We start from the raw sequence: 19,061 nt of genomic DNA, 5'->3' as shown, positions 1-19,061 counted from the left end.
TTATCTTATTCAATTCTTCAAAATACCTCTGTTTTATAAATGTGCTTCTGTGTCCATGATTCGAAAAGCCAGGAAATGACCCCATATTACTGCACAATATTGTGTCTGCATTGCCAACAGGAAAAAAGTTGCCAAACTTTACACAGAAAAGGACAGCCTGAATTGTTGACAACACCCATATCAACTGTCAAGATGGTCTACAGCATATCCTCTTGTGCTCACTACCATGCACACTTGTCAAAAAACAGCCCTGACAATCGCTTTGTGTTTGAGTGAGAAACAATTAACTGATGGGGGGGGGAGGATCAGCTTCTGGGACTTCCCCTTGCTTTGTGTCAATTTGTGCATGATAGTGGAATGGAAGTAGGGAGACCAATACCCATATAATAAGGCTAGACAGCTTGGGAAAGAGAACCCAGGAGACATTTTGGAGCAGGCAACACAGCTTTCTTGCTCTGCCTAGCAGCCTAGAACAAGGCCAGATGAAAAACAGCAAACAGTTTGAAGTGTCTGCTGTAAGGAAACAAGTATGGTTTTAGAAGCCTTACAAGAGGCTGTCTCAAATGAAGGTCTCATAGGCAGGCTGTGGGAGATCTCATCTCAAAAAGAGGTCTTCTGTTTCCACTTCTCACAACCTCTTTGCAGTTCCAACAACACATTGAGAACATTTTAGGTAAATTCAGAAGATCCATCTCAAGCAGGGAAAATATCCAGCAAATTGTGAAGAAATTGGGGGAGGGGAGATTTAACAGGAAAGGTCCATTCTGGTAGGATAGATATGTGGCAAAGTCAAATGAGCTGCTTATGATATGACCAGTGGTTCACATTTTCTAGGCACTACTTTAATTTGTGATTGTTGCACAGTAGACTTTATATCTGATCAACATGGATAACACAAAGAGAGACAGAGAGCTAACCATGACTGCCCCATTAATGTAAACACTTGGGAATTTACTTGACAGCACATGATTGGGTGTGTTGCAGGTTTAAACTTAAAACTCTCAAGACTGCACGTAACAAACATACTGTCAAAAATATGGTGATACATATCATGAATTAAATAATAAATATAAATAACCTTATACAATCTAAAATTCGTACAGAAAAATTAAGAGCATCTAGGGGGGTCAGTTATTAAAGGCAGCTTTAAACAATTATGTCTTTACTAATTTCCTAAATGTTAGGAGGAGAAAAGCTTGTCATATCTCTTTTGTTAACTTGTTTCAGAGTCTGGGGGCTACCACCAAAAAGGCATGGTACCTTATAGTTGCCTTTTTGGCCTTCCTCTGCGTGGTCCGTTTTAATAGTATAGATTGAGAGGAGTGGATGGAATTGGTACCTGATTTCTGAGAGAGATTCTGATAAATATTAAAATCCTAAAATATTCCGAGTTCAAACCTAGTGATTATACTAGACCCACCAAGAACAGTAAGATGAGTTAGTCATGACTGACTTAAGTCCCACGGACTCCAGTAGCTCAATAAGCATGATTAAATCCAGAGCCCACTCAACTACAAACAAAATAAGAGGAATAGTTGAATAAACATTCTGACAGCAGTTTGTGCATTTGTTCTTTTCATACAATCTCTCACTCCTATTCTTAGGTTTTTTTTAAAAAAAAGGCAAAGTGAATTTAACATTTTACCCTCAGTTGGGGGAAAACAAACATTGTTTATTTTCATTATTTCCCCTAACAGTATGCTGCCAAGATAAGATCCATTAAGATGTTCCATATGCTACTGAGGTACTATTACTGGAGGACGATGGCAGCATAATTACACAGTACATCATCAGAAATCTGAGTTTGGCAGGAGCTGAAGAATCCTTCCGAGTTTTGAATTAATCCAAATGACCCCAGCTTTTATTGCTGTTGAATTTCTGGAAACAGTAGGATCCCAAATTGTTGGAAATATATCACAGCAGCCTAATCTGTTTCAAATGAACTTCTTTAACTAATTCACGGCTTTAGCTTAGAATCAGGAGTAAATACAAGAAAACCTCTTTTAGTCAATTGCGCACTTCGTAATGGAAAACAAGGATAAAGAAATGTCCCAGTCAGTTTTATGCTAACTTAACCTGTGAAGCTTAGGGTACATCCTTCAAATGTATGAAGGAGAATTGGAAGCCATATGCTTGACTTGGGGTTTAACACAAACAGCAACTTGCCAGTTATGCATCCTGGACTTGATAAACAGTTTTCTAACTGCTCCTTGCCCAGGACTAGAGAAAGGGAGAGAGCAGACTTTTGAGAAGGTTGGCAGGACACATTATGTGGCTACTAGACTTAACAAATCATGAGAAAAAACAAGTAGATGTACATATTAGTTATAATTTGGCTTCAGTTGACTTTACAGAAACTCAAACCCCAGGGCACCTCTTAATTTAATACATAGTTTGCTGGTAATGGGGCTTGCCATTCTTTTCCAAGCCAGTGCAGGAGTCCATATTCCTCACCTAAAGACATTGCCAGCCTCTTGTCTGCAGAGAGGGGAAAAGGCTATTGACTCTACATCTATCAATGTTTAATCTGATAAACAGGGCTCCGAATGTTACTTTTTAAAGGGAACTTATTATGTTATTCAGTTCTTTGGATCAGCACCAGATTCTTATTACTGCTACCCCATCCAGAAAAGCCGCAGGTTCTGTAACTGGTTGCCAACACATTACTGTTATGGTGTAGCCAGTGGAAATTACAGTAACATTGCTTTATTCAGTCACTAAAAAGTTACAAATAAGATGAGCTTTCAGGTTCTTCAGAACTTTTCATCAGACAAAGAGGTTGCAAAATTTGAATCTGAGGCATAGAGTTCAAAAATTGGACCAGATATAATTGACTTGGCTCAGAAAGCCAGCTTGCCAATAAGGAAAAGTGGAATTTCAGTTCCTTGTGAGGCAGAAGTGACGAAAGTCTAACTCTGATATTCTTCCCACCTCTGCAGACAAAAAGCTGGCTTGTTCCGCCTGCAGAGTTATCAAGTGTACGAAAGCATAAACAAAAGAGAATAGCAGAAAAGTTAAGTTGGAAGGTGCCTGCAAGGCCATCAAGTTCAACCTCCTGCTCAATGCAGAAATATAATCAAAGCATATCTGCCAGGTGATTGTCTAAGTTTTTCTTGAATGCCTCCAGTGTTGGAGCACTCAACTCCCAAGGTAACTGGTTCCACTGTCATACTGCTTTAATAGGTTTTTTCCTGATATTCAACCGAAATCTGGCTTCCTTTAACTTGAGCCCATTGTTGCATGTCCTGCACTCTGGGATGATCGAGAACAGATCTTGCTCCTCCTCTGTATGACAGCCTTTCACATATTTGAAAAGTGCTATCATATCACCTCTCTGTCTTCTTTTCTCAAAGCTAAACAGGCCCAATTCTTTCAGCCTTTTCTCATTTGTTTCCAGCCCCTGATCCTCTGAACTTGTTCAAATTTGTTAGCATGCTTCTTGAAGTGTGGTGTCCAGAACTGGACACAGTACTCAAGGTGAGGCCTAGCCAGTGCTGAATAGAGGGAGACTAGCACCTCACAGGATTTGAAAACTATATTTCTGTTAATGCAGCCTAAAATAGCATTTGCCTTTTTTGTATCCACATCACATTGTTGGCTCATATTTAGCTTGTAATCTACAACAATTCCAAGATCCTTCTTACTCGTAGTTTTGCTGAGCCAGGCATCCCCCATCTTGTAACTGTGCAATTTGTTTCTTTTTCAGAGGTGCAGTACTTTGCACTTTTCCCTGTAGCATTCAGCCCAGTGCTCCATCCTAGCAAGGTCAATTTGAATTTTGTTTCTGTGTTCTAGGATATTTGCTATTCCACCCAATTTGTTATCATCTGCAAATTTGATAAGTATTCCTTGCACTCCCTCATCCAGGTCATTAATAAAAATATTGAAGAGCACAGGCCCAGGACTGAGCTATGGGGTACCCCACTAGTTACCTCCTCCCAGTTAGGGCTCATTAGTCATCACCCTCTGAGTATGATTCTGTAGCCAATTGTGTATCCATCTGACACTTGATCTATCCAGCCCACACCTAGTTAGCTTGCTAATCAGGATATCATGGTGCACTTTGTCAAAAGCTTTGCTGAAGTCAAGATATACCACATCTACAACATTCCCTCTATCAGGGAGGTAACCTGATTAAAAAAACGAGATCAAATTAGTTTAGCAGGATTTGTTCTTGACCAGTTCATGTTGATGGGGGATTCAGTTCCAAGATCTGCTAATATCCAATAGACAATAAAAAACTATTTCTGTGTGCATTGTTGTCTGTCCCTTTGACAAAGGCACAAAGATGGCATTTAAGCAGGTATCACATACATCATGCTATTCACCACTTAAAACATCATCCCTTAACCTCATTCGCTGAAGTGTCCACAATGCTGAGGTTGGTCTGACTTGACATATGTTATTTATATCATAATGTGATCCTCTTTAAAGGAGTTTATCTTTTCTAAAGGTCTTGCCATACTTCTTTGAAAAGAAAAGAGGAGAATAAAATTCGGTGCAACTTTTTACCACTTAGTGAGCTCACAGTGCAAAAAGCCAGGGGAAGTAATCCATCAAATTAGACCTGCTGATTCAACAGCTTCTCTGCAACAATGATTGGATCTCAGTGTTGCATTGGTGGAGAAAGAGGGGGCAGGAAGTTTTATAATGGAGCTATTTCTGTCACATGTATTTGTGGAACAGCATATACATCATTGCACCAAAAAAAGCAGCAGTTCTGGGAAGCTATGCCTGCTGTTCTCATAAAGAGAGTATGGGGGACAGTTTGCAGTTACCCTGAAATCATGTTAAAAGGTAGTCTGTGAAGCATTTTGAGAATATGAAAATAGCTTGAGGTACTGAAATAGCTCTAGGTACTAAACAGTGGTATTAAAAAATCTAGGTCCTCTTTGGACTATGTATCATATTCACTGCTACGTTTTAGACAAGCTATGTGCACTCATTCTATGTAGGCTGTGCATTCATTTGAACTAAATCCTAGTTTTTAGACTGATTATGGCTAGCTTTGTTTCCAGAGGAAAGCAGCAGGATCCAAGAAGATTCAAAGTGATTTTGGGATTTGTGTAAAATAAATAGGGAAGAGCCATCCAGTGTGACCACATAAGGGAAAAAAAATCACAGTGGTATATTTGGGAAGGGGAAGTAGGCTTCAGTCACTGATAGCTCTAACGTGCAATTTGAGGCAAGAATTCCACCACCACTCTCCAACCACAATGGTCATGGAAAGTGATTGTATAAGATGGCTGAAATTACATGCCTTATAGTATGTATTATTTCCTGCAGCTCTTTGTTCAATTAGCTGTTATTGCTGTCCTTAGCAAAAGATGGAGGTAACCTGAGGTTGTTGCTGATTGTTCCAAATCTCTGTCTTTCAATTTCCCAGTCATATGTCATCCATACTGTGATTGTGATACACTACAAGCAACACTATTATTCTTGAGGCAATTCCATTCATATTTGTGTGAACAAAAACTTGCATTTAATTTCCAGTCTGTTATATCTCTTCTTTCAACATATGATATATTGTTTCAGTCCAACAGTTAACTGTTATGTTACCATTATGATCATTAGCCTAACTGAATCAATAACGAGGCATGATAAAAATATACATGGTCTCTTTAGAGCCTAAAGGAAACAAAATGGTCTGTCCTTACCACCAGGAGGTAGTGAGAGTAAACCTGGTCTAACTCTGTCTAGACTGCTCTTTCTGAGCATGAAGATCAGAGATGAGGAGGTATCATTATCAGCCTCATGGATACAATCCCTGAGGCAGGTATTCTGAATCACCACTACCAAAAAAGGCAGAGCACTGTATGACATCACTATCATGGGTGAGAGAATTCTAGGATTGCTATTTGCCTTCACAGTAGACAGCAAATGAACACGGATAAATTGACAGAGTCTTATAATTCTAGAAGCCTACCTAAGCAGCTTAAAAGGCAACACCAAATGTTTCTGCCTAGCAAAAAGGTCTCAACAGCCAGTCAACAAGGGCCGAATCCATAGGGAAAAGTCAGAGTGGCTGTCGGCCAGATGGACAGTATATAAATTGAATGAATGAATGAAGGAATGGATGAAGGAATGAATGAATGAATGAATGAATGAATGAATGAACAGTACTCTGATAGCAGCTCTCTGTCTGGCCCCTGTGTTAAGCTTAGGCAAGAAGTGGTGAAAGAGGTAGAGTGAGGAAGTAGAGCACTACAAGAAGTGAACAAAGATCACAAAATCCCTTGGTGATATTAGATGACAAAAGCATCCACCCTGAACAATTCAACTTTCAATAATTTTCTAAAGGACTGTAGGAAGAGGGCCTGTCTGATCTCTAATGGAAGTTTGTTCCATAAAGAGGATGTCACAGCTGTAAAAGCCTGATTTTTAGTGATGACCTTCTTTACTTCCCTCAAGGTGGGCACCCTCAATAGAGAGGCCTGAGAGGATCAGGTTGGAAGGGTAGATAGTCTCAGGAAGAGGCACTTCAGCAGGCAGAGAGATCCCAAACTGTTTATGGCTTCATAAGTTGTAATTAACACCTTAAATCTGGTACAGAAGCTAACAGAAAGACAGTGTAGCTGAGCCAGAATGGGGGTAATGTGATAGAATCTCTTAACCAGAGAGATTACCATGGCTGCCGCATTCTGAACCTGCTGAAGCTTCTGTACCATCTTCAGGGAAAGCTCCATGTAAAGAACTAAACTCACTAGGATATCTTTTTTTTCCTTTTGCCTTGAGGAGCTCTTTCAGTTGGCACCAGTAAGACTGTTCAGCACAAAATCCTTGACTTCTGGCTCTGATGGAATGTGAAAAATATAGCTCTTTTAGAATGATTAACAAAATGTTAATGCCATTCTTCTTTCTTGGTAGAATAGGAACATCTTGTATCAGTGGGGTCATTTTGTCAAAATTATGCATCCCACCTCAAGCTTTGCAGCCGTCCAGCAGTTGTCAGTTCTCCAGCTGCTCTGTATGGAATGGTGAAAACATCCCTGCCCAGGAATGCAGAGCTTACAAAAGGGAGAAAAGGTAGTCTCTGGTGATCCTGAATTGTTTGATATTCCCTCTGCAGTGATGGAGGGAGCATCAATGTACCGAACAAGCAAGTGAGTGAGAAAGCACTTCTCCTGCTCACTTCCATGAAGAAGAATCTGTACACGTGCCTGCTTCTTCTCAGCCCCAACTTCAGAAGGTGCTGGGCACATAAAGTAGCCAGTTAATCTTTGTAGGGAACCAGTGGTTTGCATGGGGAAGATTCTATGTCGTTGATGCTTTATGAGATCAGACCCGCCCCACCCTAAGACAAGCAAACAAACAGGGAGGCAAGCTGATATGATGGTTTGGTGTTACAGAAAGTGAAGCAGAGTACAGTGGAACCTTGACTTACGAGTACAGTGGAACCTCGACTTACGAATGTCCCTAACGATGAACATTTTGACTTACAAATGGCTCTGTTCACAGAAATTTGTATCGACTTGCGAACAGACCTCGCCCTATGAACCAAAAGAAAAAGGCAGGGGAAAAGGGCAGGAAATTCAAATTTCCCCTGCCTTTTTTTCATTCCATTCAAACCGTTAGTGGCAAAGAGGCTGCTCTTTCACCCCAACTATTAGGAAAAGGGACCCCCAGGAGGTCTCCAACAGTGGCAGGGGACCTGGGGGAGGTCTTCCAGGGCTTCCCCGCCACCATCGGAGATCTCCTGGGGGGTCTCCCGCCACCGTGATCGGTGCCTTCAGAGGTCTCTGGAGGCCTCCTGGGGGTCCGATCGTAGCAGTGGAAAGGGGCGGGAAATTTAAAATTGCTCCCCTGCCACTGCGATTGGACCCCCAGGAGGTCTCCCGGGGCTTCTCCGTCGTGATCAGAGACCTTCTGGGGGTCCCCCGCCACAATTGGACCCCCAGGAGGCCTCCAGAGACCTCCAAAGGCACCAATCACAGGGGTGGGGGACCCCTGCCCTCCAATGGCAGCAGGGAAGCCCTGGGAAACCTCCCAGGGGGTCCCCCACCGCCACAATCGGAAGCAGCGGTCACCCAGCACCAGGAGGCTTGAGCTGATTGGGTTTCTTCAGCTGCTTCCCTCCCAGCTTGCCTCCCGCTCACTCCTTGCCGCCCTCTGCCATTTTAATTTTGCCTCCATGGGCCCATGGAGGGTGGCACGGAGCAAGTGGGAGGTGAGCCGGGAGGCAAGCGGCCGAAACTCGGCCAGCTCAAGCCTCCCGGCACTGGGTGACCACTGCCTCCGCTGTGGCCGGGGGCGAGTGGCCAAAGCACCCCGGCCAGGCTCAAGCCTCACAGGGGCAGCGGCAATCACAGTGGCAGGCGACCCCCAGGAGGCTTCAGACTGGTAAGTGCTGCTTTTTTTCTTTTAAAAATGTTGAACTAGGTGGGGTTTGGAGAGTAGGTTTGGGGTGAGGGGGTATGTTTCTGTGTTGTTTTGTTTTTTGGTGATTTTTTTTTGGCAGTCCCAGTGTGGGACTTCCTCCAATGTTTATTTTTGGGTTTTTTTGTTTTGTTTGTTTGTTTGTTTTTTGCAGTCCCAGCATGGGACTTGCAGTGTTTTATTTTTATTTATTTAATTTTGTGGGGTATTTTTTTTCTTCCCCCAGAACGCATTAATCGGTTTTCAATGCATTCCTATGGGAAATGGTGCCTCGAGCTAAAAACTTTTTGACTTGCGAACACCGTTCCAGTACGGATTAAGTTCTTAAGTCGAAGTACCACTGTACAACTTGTTGAAATCAAAAGGCAGAGGAGGAGCAGTTCTCTCTCTCTCTCTCTCTCTCTCTCTCTCTCTCTCTCTGTCTCTCTCTCTCTCTCTCTCTCTGTGTGTGTGTGTGTGTGTGTATGTGTCTGTGAAAGAACACAATTTGCCACTCCTCGTATCCCATCACCTGTGGTGACTGCCTCACACCATATAATGGTAAGACTGGTCTTGTCCAAACTTACCTTTGTTCCTTGTTACTACAATACTTGCAGCAAACTGATATACTACCTGCAGCCAGCATTTGGCATGTGTTAGGACTTTAGACATATCAAACGCTTAGATCCAGACCAGCAGTAAGGACCCTACAGAGGAACAAGCAAGGCTGTTCCCATTAAACAAACTGGCAATGTTTCAACATTTTTAATATTATACTCTGCTTCATTTTGCTTTAAGTTAGAAACACTTTAGCATAATTCCCATTTCCTTCTTATGTAGATGATCCTGTGCAAAGCATTTTGACTTAGTTTCTTGGCAGCTAATCAAATACTGTGTTGAAACACGCTTTCCTACAAATTAGCTGGTGGAATTTTGCATCAAATATTCTACATATACTTTTCAAATATTTCTGAATCTATCAAATGACCAAATGTTTGATTTCTATATTTGATACCAGTCATTCATGATATCAGTATTTGATACTTGCTAACATGTAATTTTAGCTCCTACCCATTAACAATCAATGAGAGGTAATCATGCAGCGTTATCTGGCAATATATTTCTATTATTAGTAATGTTTGACATTTCATACCTGCTCAGGTTAAAACAACGAAGGAAGACCTAGATATCTACAACGCTTTAATGTAAATCTGTCAATTTAAAATTCACTTAAAAAAACCTGAACTTGAATTCTTAGTTTGAAAATTTGGATACTAAAGCTAGACATATTGATTAATTCTGAATATTTCAAAGTACTCACTCACCACGTCCCTATTAAACACAGAATGATCTTAATGTAAAAATTACCTACTGCCTTAATGTGCTATATTAATTATAATAAAAACATGTTAAATTTTCTTCTTTAAGCACTGAATAATTAATTGCTCATCAATTTATCACAGGTATCTTCCACTTAAAAGTGCCCGAGTCTTCTCTTGTTGGTTCAGCCATTGGAAGGATCAGAGCAGTGGACCCTGACTCTGGGAAAAATGCAGAAATTGAATATATGATTGTTCCAGGAGATGGAGGAAATTTGTTTGACATCAGCACAGATGAGAACACGCAAGAAGGGATCATCAAATTAAAAAAGGTATTTAGCAGAGATACAAATGATCTAATAGTCCATCTCAACATTAATACACTTGGCTCAACAAAACTTCACTAGATCATAAACAGTTCTTAAGTATGCTCATTTACAATCTTGGCTATTTTTAGGTTATTGCAAGATATGAACCACCCTGTTGTCTGCACATGCACAACCTTTGTTCTTTGTGGCATTAGCAATCAAACCAGGAAGCTTCTAATTAACTGTAATTCCCCATTTCATCCCAACAAGAAAACTGTATGTGCAAACTTCTGAACAAGATTAGATATCAAAGAAGCTTCCTACAACAAATGGATGAGAGACTACAGACAACTGAGGCTTCCTGGTTTGATTGTGTATGCTACAAAGGAAAGACTGAAGAAAGTGGCTGAAATCCAGTAGTAAGATGCAACTAGAGTAGGCCTATTGAATCAATGAAACTTACATAAGTATTGACTTATCAAATCCTTACTGAATCATTAATCCTATTCTAATTGCAATTTACTACCGGATTTCTGCCTGAGTACCCATGGACAAAAGCATCATTCTTAAACTAGATTTATTACAAACTTTTAGGTCCTTAAATTTAAAGATTTCATCTGTTCCTACCACGTTCACATTCAGAAGTTTATGTCTGAAGCCTCTTACCTGCACAGCAAATACTCCAAAGTTTTCAGACCAAAGTAGGTTTGGAGCAGAATGATGAAACATACATTATTTTATTACTAGTACTAGATTAATTACACATATTTTGATAACAGAAGGAAATTGTTGATTGTTAACCAAAGATTCAGCCGAGGCTCAAGCAGGGACCCAGCTGGCCATAATAGACACTTGGAGATCCCTCACTAGCCTCAGAAGTTTGACTCGGAGGCCTGTCCTGTAGGGATGGGCACAAACCATGAATTAGCGGTTCATACCCAACTCTAATAGACTGCATAAATAACACATCCCTTGGAATTAATATCCACATAGAGATTTCACAAATCAAACCATTTGTGCCCAGCTGCGCTTCACGTGAATCTAATGGTGCTTACTCAAAATACTCAAATTGCACAGTATTTGATTATATAAATCTCATTATTTCTAATAAAAGACCTTGCAATTTTCCCATCTCTATTCCCCCAATCACAGGTATTGCATGTCTAAGACACCTGTTTACCTGGAGAAACAGATGCACTGTTTCTTTATTCCCAGATTGAGGAGGGATATGGTTTGTTGGTTGACTGGTTTGTACATCCTTCCTTCTAGCATGGCTATCGGGACATCTTCTTTGAGAAATTTTAAAGCCCTCATAGATGCTTTACCTTCAGACAAAGAGCTCCTTTCATTACTGAAGGCTTAGGTAATTTGTGTATAACGGCCAGTATCCTGTTCAATATTTACATGCATATAGAGCTGCCATTGCAGAAATTTCCACAGCAATTTGACAAGCTATTGGACATGTGTAGGCATATGTCCGTAGACAGTTTCCGTGGTCACGTGGCCAGGGCGAGGTGGTACCTATTTATCTACTCGCATTTACATGCGTTCGAACTGCTAGGTTGGCAGGAGCTGGGACAAGTGACGGGAGCTCACTCCGTCACCTGGATTCAATCTTACGACAGCTGGTCTACTGACCTTGCAGCACACAGGCTTCTGCGGTTTAACCCACAGCGCCACCACATCCCTATTAAACAGGTAACTGGTTTATAGTGTTCCTACCCTTTAAGAAGCAGGGTGTGCATACACACATTCCCAGCAAACACCAAAAGACTAGGTGACTGTTAAGAAAATGTCAAAAAGCCATCTAATTCTTCAGGTTCTTAAATAAAGTAGGGATCGCCCAAGTCTTGGACAAATTGCACACACATTGCACAGCGACATGCAAATAATAATAATAAAAATCAAAAAATCAAAAACAGGCAGTTTTACATAAGTATTGTAAATTTTGCACAAAATTCTGATTTATGCCCACCATAAACCATTGTTTTCTCCAATATGAGAATTCTATTGAAAGTCTCTGGAGAAGAACATTACATTTGTATGTAAGGATCATTGCTAGGATGAAACAAATGAGACTTTACATTTCTGTAACTTTCCTGTTTTGAAATGAAATCTTAAAGACTGCTCTGAATTATTCCAGCACAGTTGGCACAGTAGAACATCTTGCCTACACTGTTACTTTTTTTAATCTGTAAAAAAAAGTACCTACAAAATTGGTGGTGGGTTGAGTCACTTATTAGGAACAGTAAGTATACCTTTTTTTAATGCTTTAGGTGAAGTAAATTCCTGATATTCTGGACCTTCTCGTGTTTCCCCACATAACCTTTTCATGCCATTATGAAAGATCCAGCACATCCTCAACACAAAATATCAGTCAACTGGTACATCTCTTTTTTAAACCCAGTACAGACTTAATCTACATTACCCTAGGTTTTACAGTTATTGGGTAGGACTCCATTTTCTTAATCCTCTTTTCCATCATTACTTGCTACCAGGCTGCAAGCTCCTAGAATTTCTTCCTGCATGAATTGTCAATGTCACTTGGATACCTTTGTAGCTAAGTAATTAGGAACTGGTTTCGCTCAGTGGCTTGGAGTGTTTGGGTGTAGAGCTAGGGAACAGGAGTCTGAATCCTCACTGTACCTGAGATCACCCAGAGCAAATATCTGCCCTGCCAGCTATATGGCATTATGTAAGCTGCACAGTCCCAGAGCAGTACAAGGAAGAACTGGTAAACCGCTTGTGAATACTTTATACCTAGAAAACCCTGGGAAGGTCAGGATGGGTCAAAATTGCCTTGATGACACATGATAGTTACTTGTTCTGCTGAGATACAAAGAGCCAAGTGTGCCTCCAAGTCAGAAAGGTTCTATTTTCCGTGTGGGTTGATATGTTTTCAAATCAATGCATTTCAGTTGTAACTGATCAAGGCATTTGATTCAACTGGCATTATTAGTGGGTTGTAAATGTAGAAGTAGCAGAATCCGTATGGAAGTCACAGTTGCAAAGAGGTTCGGTTGCGTCGTCATGACTTTTAAAAAGAATTGTATATATGTAGCAATCAAAACCTGAGCTCTTTTTAGAAGCAAAGTGACATATCTGAGGCTGTTGTTCTCTGGGCACAGCATGAGAAGACAAGACTCACTGGAAAAGACAATATTTCTAGGAGAAGTTGAAGGCAGTGGGAAAAGAAGACAAATATGAATTGGGGAAAAACAGAATCATGGAAGCCACAGTCTTGAGATTGCAAGAGTTGAGCAGGACTGATAATGATATGACATTTTGAAGGTCACCCATTCATAGAATCACCATGCCAGAGGCAACTTGCTAGCACGTAACAGGAACAACAGGAACAACGTATGATTTGCAACTACTTAGTTCAAAGCTCCGATTACTATTTATTTATTTATTTATTTATTTATTTATTTATTTACTTATTTACTTATTTACTTATTTACTTATTTACTTATTTATCTATCTATCTATCTATCTATTTATCTATTTATCTATTTATCTATCTGTTTATTCATTCATTCATTCATTCATTCATTCATTCATTCATCCATTCATTCATTCGATTTTTACCCCGCCCCTCTAGACAACGTCTACTCAGGGCGGCTAGCCAGTTATAGCAATGCCTCAATATTTAACTTGTGTTTATTCCATGCCAATTTGTAATTATTGCTTGAGTCTTCACATTTATTTTTCTCTCAAGAGCAAAATTATTAGAAGCAAAGTTAGTACTGAAAAGCCCCAAAGAGACTGTATCTTCGGGGCTATAGTGGCCATCAAATTAATTGAATCAGTTCTATTTGCAAAATGTAGCTTGAGCAATTCTAAAAACTGGATTCAGAGAACTAAACATTTCCTGCCTTGACTGTGAAACAACTGAAATGTTGGATCAAAATTGTAGAATGAATATGGATTTGCAAAATCTTTAATCATTCATAGAAAGAAAGAATTGTTCGCTCCTACAAAAAAAATGCCCATGCATGTTTTACTTTTCATACCCCATTCGAGTAACCAACATCATACCAAGAAAATAAAATAAATCATGGGAATTGCTATTAATGCATGGATGTATTGACTATCAGATTTTAAGAACACAGGGAAATAATAATAAGGATAGGCACAGTTGGTCAGGGGTGAGGGGATTCCATGCTAGACTCTTTTCTTCATTATTTTCAAAAGCTGTTGTAATCCAGCCCTGCCTGCAGGGAGGTATATGTGTAGTGCATCTCAAATCACATAATAGGATTGCTGGCTATTTGACTTTGAGCTTCAAATCGGAAGATAACCTCTCTTATCTCTTAGGAGCAAACATGCAACTTCTGTGTTCTACTGACCCATAGTGGTAGGAGATAAACTAGCAGCCACATGGAACTGGAAGAAACTTGTTTTGCTGCTTTTTCAACATCATGTCAATGAACTGCTATTATTCTAAAAGGAAAACAACAGAATAGCTTCCTAAAGCTAGTGGTGCCTCATGCATGCTACAGAACACCAAATATGTGGCCATATGTGTGTTTATTCCTGCTTGTCTCAAATAGGAAATTGAGAGGCACGTCACAAACCTGAAAAGCCAGAAAACTTTGCTGCTGGGCTGCATTGAATTTAACAGGTCATAGGCCATGCATGCTGATTTCACATGGGCACAGTGCTAGAAATGAGAAGAATATTTGAAAAACATTATCATTCTTGATGCTCTTCCAAGTTCGTCATGAAGACTTTGCACTGATACTTACCTCTACACCACCTCTCCTTGACTCTCCAAGAAAAATGAGACCCTAGTCATGTTTTTCCATTTTTATTTATTTATTTATTCATTAATTTCTCTGCAGACATTTTGCACAAGAAACGGTCATAATCTGTGCAACTGGGTACCCTTTGTGGGGACACTTGAACAAGAAAGATGCCATTTTGAGCATGAAACGCAATACTTTCTCAGTGGCTGACTGTCTAAGAGTTTGGCTGATGGGGTGGGATTCCTTCTCCTCTTCTGGTTTTTGTGTTTGTTTTTAATATTGTAACCTGCCCATGGGTCCTCTTGAAGAGAAAGCTGAGTAAATAAATAAGTGATGTTTCTTTGGGGAGGAAAAGACCATGAAACATCCCCCCCTCAAAAAAATCCCATGTGATTTCTCAAGGAAAAAAAATGTGCGGAGAGATGTAATGTCAAGGAGAAAAGAGGAATGGGTTTCTTATTGACACCAAGAGGCTGTGAGATTCACATCCTAACATGGTGCATTATAGCTCATGCTATACTGATTCAAAGCCATTTGTTTGAAAGGCAGCAAGTCCCCCCCCCCCAAAAAAAAAGAAAGGCTAGAGTCACTTCAGTCCAATAGCCTGCCCTCAGACTTTCTGGGATGCATGCCAAGTTATGCACAAGGAAGACATTCCTCATTCACTTCCATGTGTGAGAATATATGTATAATGGAATATTCACTGGAACAGCCTCTGGTCATGTGGACCTATGTGTTCACCAGTACATAAAGGATCATTGTTAACAATAAGTCTGTTTAGCAAATAGATGAGATGGGAGTGCTAGCTGCTGCTCCTAATTTTATCATATGGAAAATGACAACTCTGAGAACAGAGATTCATCTGGATCATCTCCACATGAAAACAAAACCCTTGGTTTCCCAGGGTCCTTCCTTGTGTGAAAAATTAGAGGCATGGATACTTGGATACTTGCTTGTGTCATCCTCATGTAAAAGAATGAGAACCTACAAAATTATTCTCCTCATCTACAGGCCACTTTGGGTTCTTTTAAGGATGTGACTTTACAAGGCTTCTTAGATAACTTTGAGATAACCATTTCCAATCTCCCATTGTGGCCTATAGCAGTGGTACCCAACCTTTTCCAAATCGTGGACCAGTTGGGGGGGACCAGGGTCCATGTGTCAGGGGCGGGGCAATCCCCCCATACTCACGGGAAGGTGAGGCATGTTCGCAGGTGGGCAGGGTGCACATGCACAGATGGGCGGGGTTCACGCTCATGCATGTGCAGATGGGCAGTGGGTGCTTGCAGGTGGGCAGGGTGTGCTTGTGCGCATGTGTGGGTGGGAGGACCGTGCATGCATGTGGAGTGTGTGCGGGGGCAGGAGATCTGTCTCTGTGGCCCAGTCCTGCCAAGGCCACAGCCCAGTACAGGGCCGTGGACCAGGGGTTAGAGACCCCTGGTCTATAGGATAAAATGGCAGCATTTTGTCTAAATCCCAACTATATATTATGATAGATGCTATGCAGATGTCATATGTGCCTCTTCATGTCATGTTCTGCCCCCTCATACTGTATTGTGTGATGTCAGTTCCCTGTGACATAATTTCATGTTCATTTCCCAGTCTTCACCCAAAGACAAGAAGTGGGAGAGGCAACATCATGACTTGTTAATTGTTTGTCTATTTGCTTCTTTCATTCTCCTCACTGGGTGAAATTACAAGGGTTTCTGTGCATGTAAACTGAGCAAGATTTGGTAATTTATTTTCCCAGAGCTGGGCCCCACTTTAAAGTACTATAAATGTTTTGAATCTGAAAGTTTGAGTACAACCACCTGGTTTGGGCTGGCGGTTTCTCACCTGAAACTGGACAAGAAATGAAATAGCATCTCTTCATGAGAATGCAAAAAAACAATGGGACGGACAAGCAGACAATAGTGTATGTCTGATGAGTTGTTGCTGGCTTCACTGGACACAAATTGTGCAGGCCTGCACCGTAGAAAGCAGATAGAAACACATTTCTCTTTACCAGGCCTGAGGAATGCTGATAATACAGTGTAAAGACATGCTTCACTATTTCTTTTCATGCCTTGCCTGTTCTGTGGATAAATATAGAAACTGTTTAGCGGTGCAAGTCTTCACAGAGAGCAGACAGCACTGTATGTCTCTAATCACTATATGAGGGGTGTGAATGAGCACACCTCCTCCTCAGTGTTGTGTTTATGACAACAGTTTATTCAATCATTTTCAGCCTTTGTTGTATTCTATGTATATATATTTAAAATAAGCCTTTTAATTCAAATTGGATTAATTTTTAGAAAATCATTAAAAAACCAGGCGTACCATTTTAAGATTCAGCAAGGGCAAAGGAATAGTGAAGAGAACTGGGTTCCTTGCCTGCATCCATGCACATTTGAATGGAAAAAAAGATATATATTTAAACATATTTATGAAATGTTTCTAGACTTATTTACATTGAAGGAAAACTCTGCCAATTTTATGACCAGTTACTTATTTATTGATGTAACTTCATTTCATTTACATGCTCTCTTTCCCCTGTTGAGGGGACCCAAAGGAGGTCACTATGATTAAAACAAGTTTGACTAAAAACACAGTACATTACAAGCTTAAAAAAGATATTAAACCTTATAATAGTAATCAAGACTATTATGTAAACATTTCAAAACTTTGAGAACACACTTAGAAGAAGAGACTCAGTTTTGCCCAATCCAGTCATTCAAAACTTACCTTAAAAAGCAGGCCTTTAGTTCTTGTGGAAAGGGCTAGAGAGAAGGGACAACCTAACGTTCCAAGGAAGAGCGTTCTACAACCTGGGAACACCACAGAGGAAGTGCTTTCTCCCATTCCTGTCAGACACACCTTGTGAAGATCTTAGGATGTGGGAAGGCGCATAAGGGGAGATAACAGTCCTTCAGATAGGCTGGGCCCAAGCCACATGGAGTTTTATAGGTCATAACCAGCCGTTTGAATTGGACCTGGAAACAGATGGGGAGCCAGTAAAATAATTGTAACAGGGGAGTTATATAATCCCTGTAATGCAGCACTCGTCAGTCTGCCTGTTGCTAAAATTTCCAAACCATTATCAAAGGCAGCTTCCAAGTAGAGTGCACTATAGTAATCCAAATACAGTAGTATGCAACTAAGGCGTGTGTTGCTGTAGCCAAATCAGACATCTTAGGGAATGGGCTCAGCTAGCACACCAGCTTTAACCATGCAAAAGCACTGCTGTCCACAGCCAAAACCTAGACATCCCGGCTCAGGGATGGTTCTATGTAGTTATGAACCTGAGCCTTCTAGGGCAGTAGAAATCCCTCCAGCCCAGTCACAATCCTTTTTTTCTACTCAGTCTTTCAGCTGACCAGAAAAAATTGTGTCTTGTCTGGATTAAATTTCATTGGCCCAAATCCTATTGTTTAATATACTAAATTGCATTAGAGTAGAGCAGTGGAGGCAAACCTTTTTTGGCTCGAGTGCCCAAAATGAGGGGGTGGGCAAGAAACCAGTGGCTGCCGTGCCACCCAGAAGACCAAAACCGGAACAGGAAGTGGCAATTTCAGGGGGAATCATGGGGATGGATATGAAGTTAAAGGGGGGGAGATCATGGGGACGGACAGGAAGTTAAAGGACCCAGAACAGGAAGAGAAAGGGGGAATCCCAGCTGCAGCCACTTCAAAAGGTTTGTCGCATGCCAGAAGAAAGGGCTTCACGTGCCAGCTGTGGCACACGTGCGATAGGTTCGCCATCACTGGAGTAGAGTCATTGAATCAATGGGAACTTGATGAGCCAACACACCTGGTGGTGCAGGCTTCTGGGGGCTGTAGTCTAAGAACACCTGGGTCACTAACCAGTATTCTCTTTACTTTACTTTAATCACTCAGCCATTTCCCATTGGCTGCTTCTAAAGGATGGGAAGGGTGAGGATCCAGTACACATGTGATAGCCCTCACCTCTCCAAAGACTATGTCCCCATCCTTAGGTTGTGAAAATTGGAATGTATCCATTATCACTGGACAAGAAGGGGCCAAAGTTACATCCACAGGAGTTGCATCAACTGCACCATCGAAGTCAGAATGAATCCAAGTGGCATCTGAGAATGCTTTCTCTGCTATAGCCACTGCCACAGAATATGCTTTCAAATGGTCCATAGCCTATGCTCAGTCAGGTTCTGAGTTTTGTGCCATCATCATTCTAGTCTGTCTCCCACTTGCTTTGTCATCACCAGATCCCTGGTAAATCAGGGAGCTTGTTTGGCTCCGCTCCGTTAGAGGGGACACTTAGGGGTGATTGCACCCACGACTCTGGCCATTTCCCCAATCCAGAGGTGAGCCAGGGCT

At 41.0% G+C, this 19,061-nt stretch overlaps 1 protein-coding gene across 3 annotated transcripts in view; it reads left to right on the top strand.

Annotated features, from left to right (window-relative positions):
- Positions 1–19,061, top strand: part of CDH12 (cadherin 12) — an 875,078-nt gene that overhangs the window by 804,835 nt on the left and 51,182 nt on the right. For all 3 annotated transcript variants that reach the window (XR_012086709.2, XM_078391722.1, XM_078391723.1), the window contains exon 9: positions 9,819–10,006. Coding sequence is in view for 2 of the 3 variants with exons in the window: in XM_078391722.1 (XP_078247848.1) it covers positions 9,819–10,006 (188 nt within the window). In the remaining variant the exon portion in view is untranslated. The remainder of the gene's footprint in view (positions 1–9,818; positions 10,007–19,061) is intronic.

The sequence above is a fragment of the Pogona vitticeps genome, chromosome 4, assembly GCF_051106095.1.
Source record: "Pogona vitticeps strain Pit_001003342236 chromosome 4, PviZW2.1, whole genome shotgun sequence".
Taxonomy (NCBI): Eukaryota; Metazoa; Chordata; class Lepidosauria; order Squamata; family Agamidae; genus Pogona; species Pogona vitticeps.
This window is presented reverse-complemented; position numbering and strand designations above follow the sequence as displayed.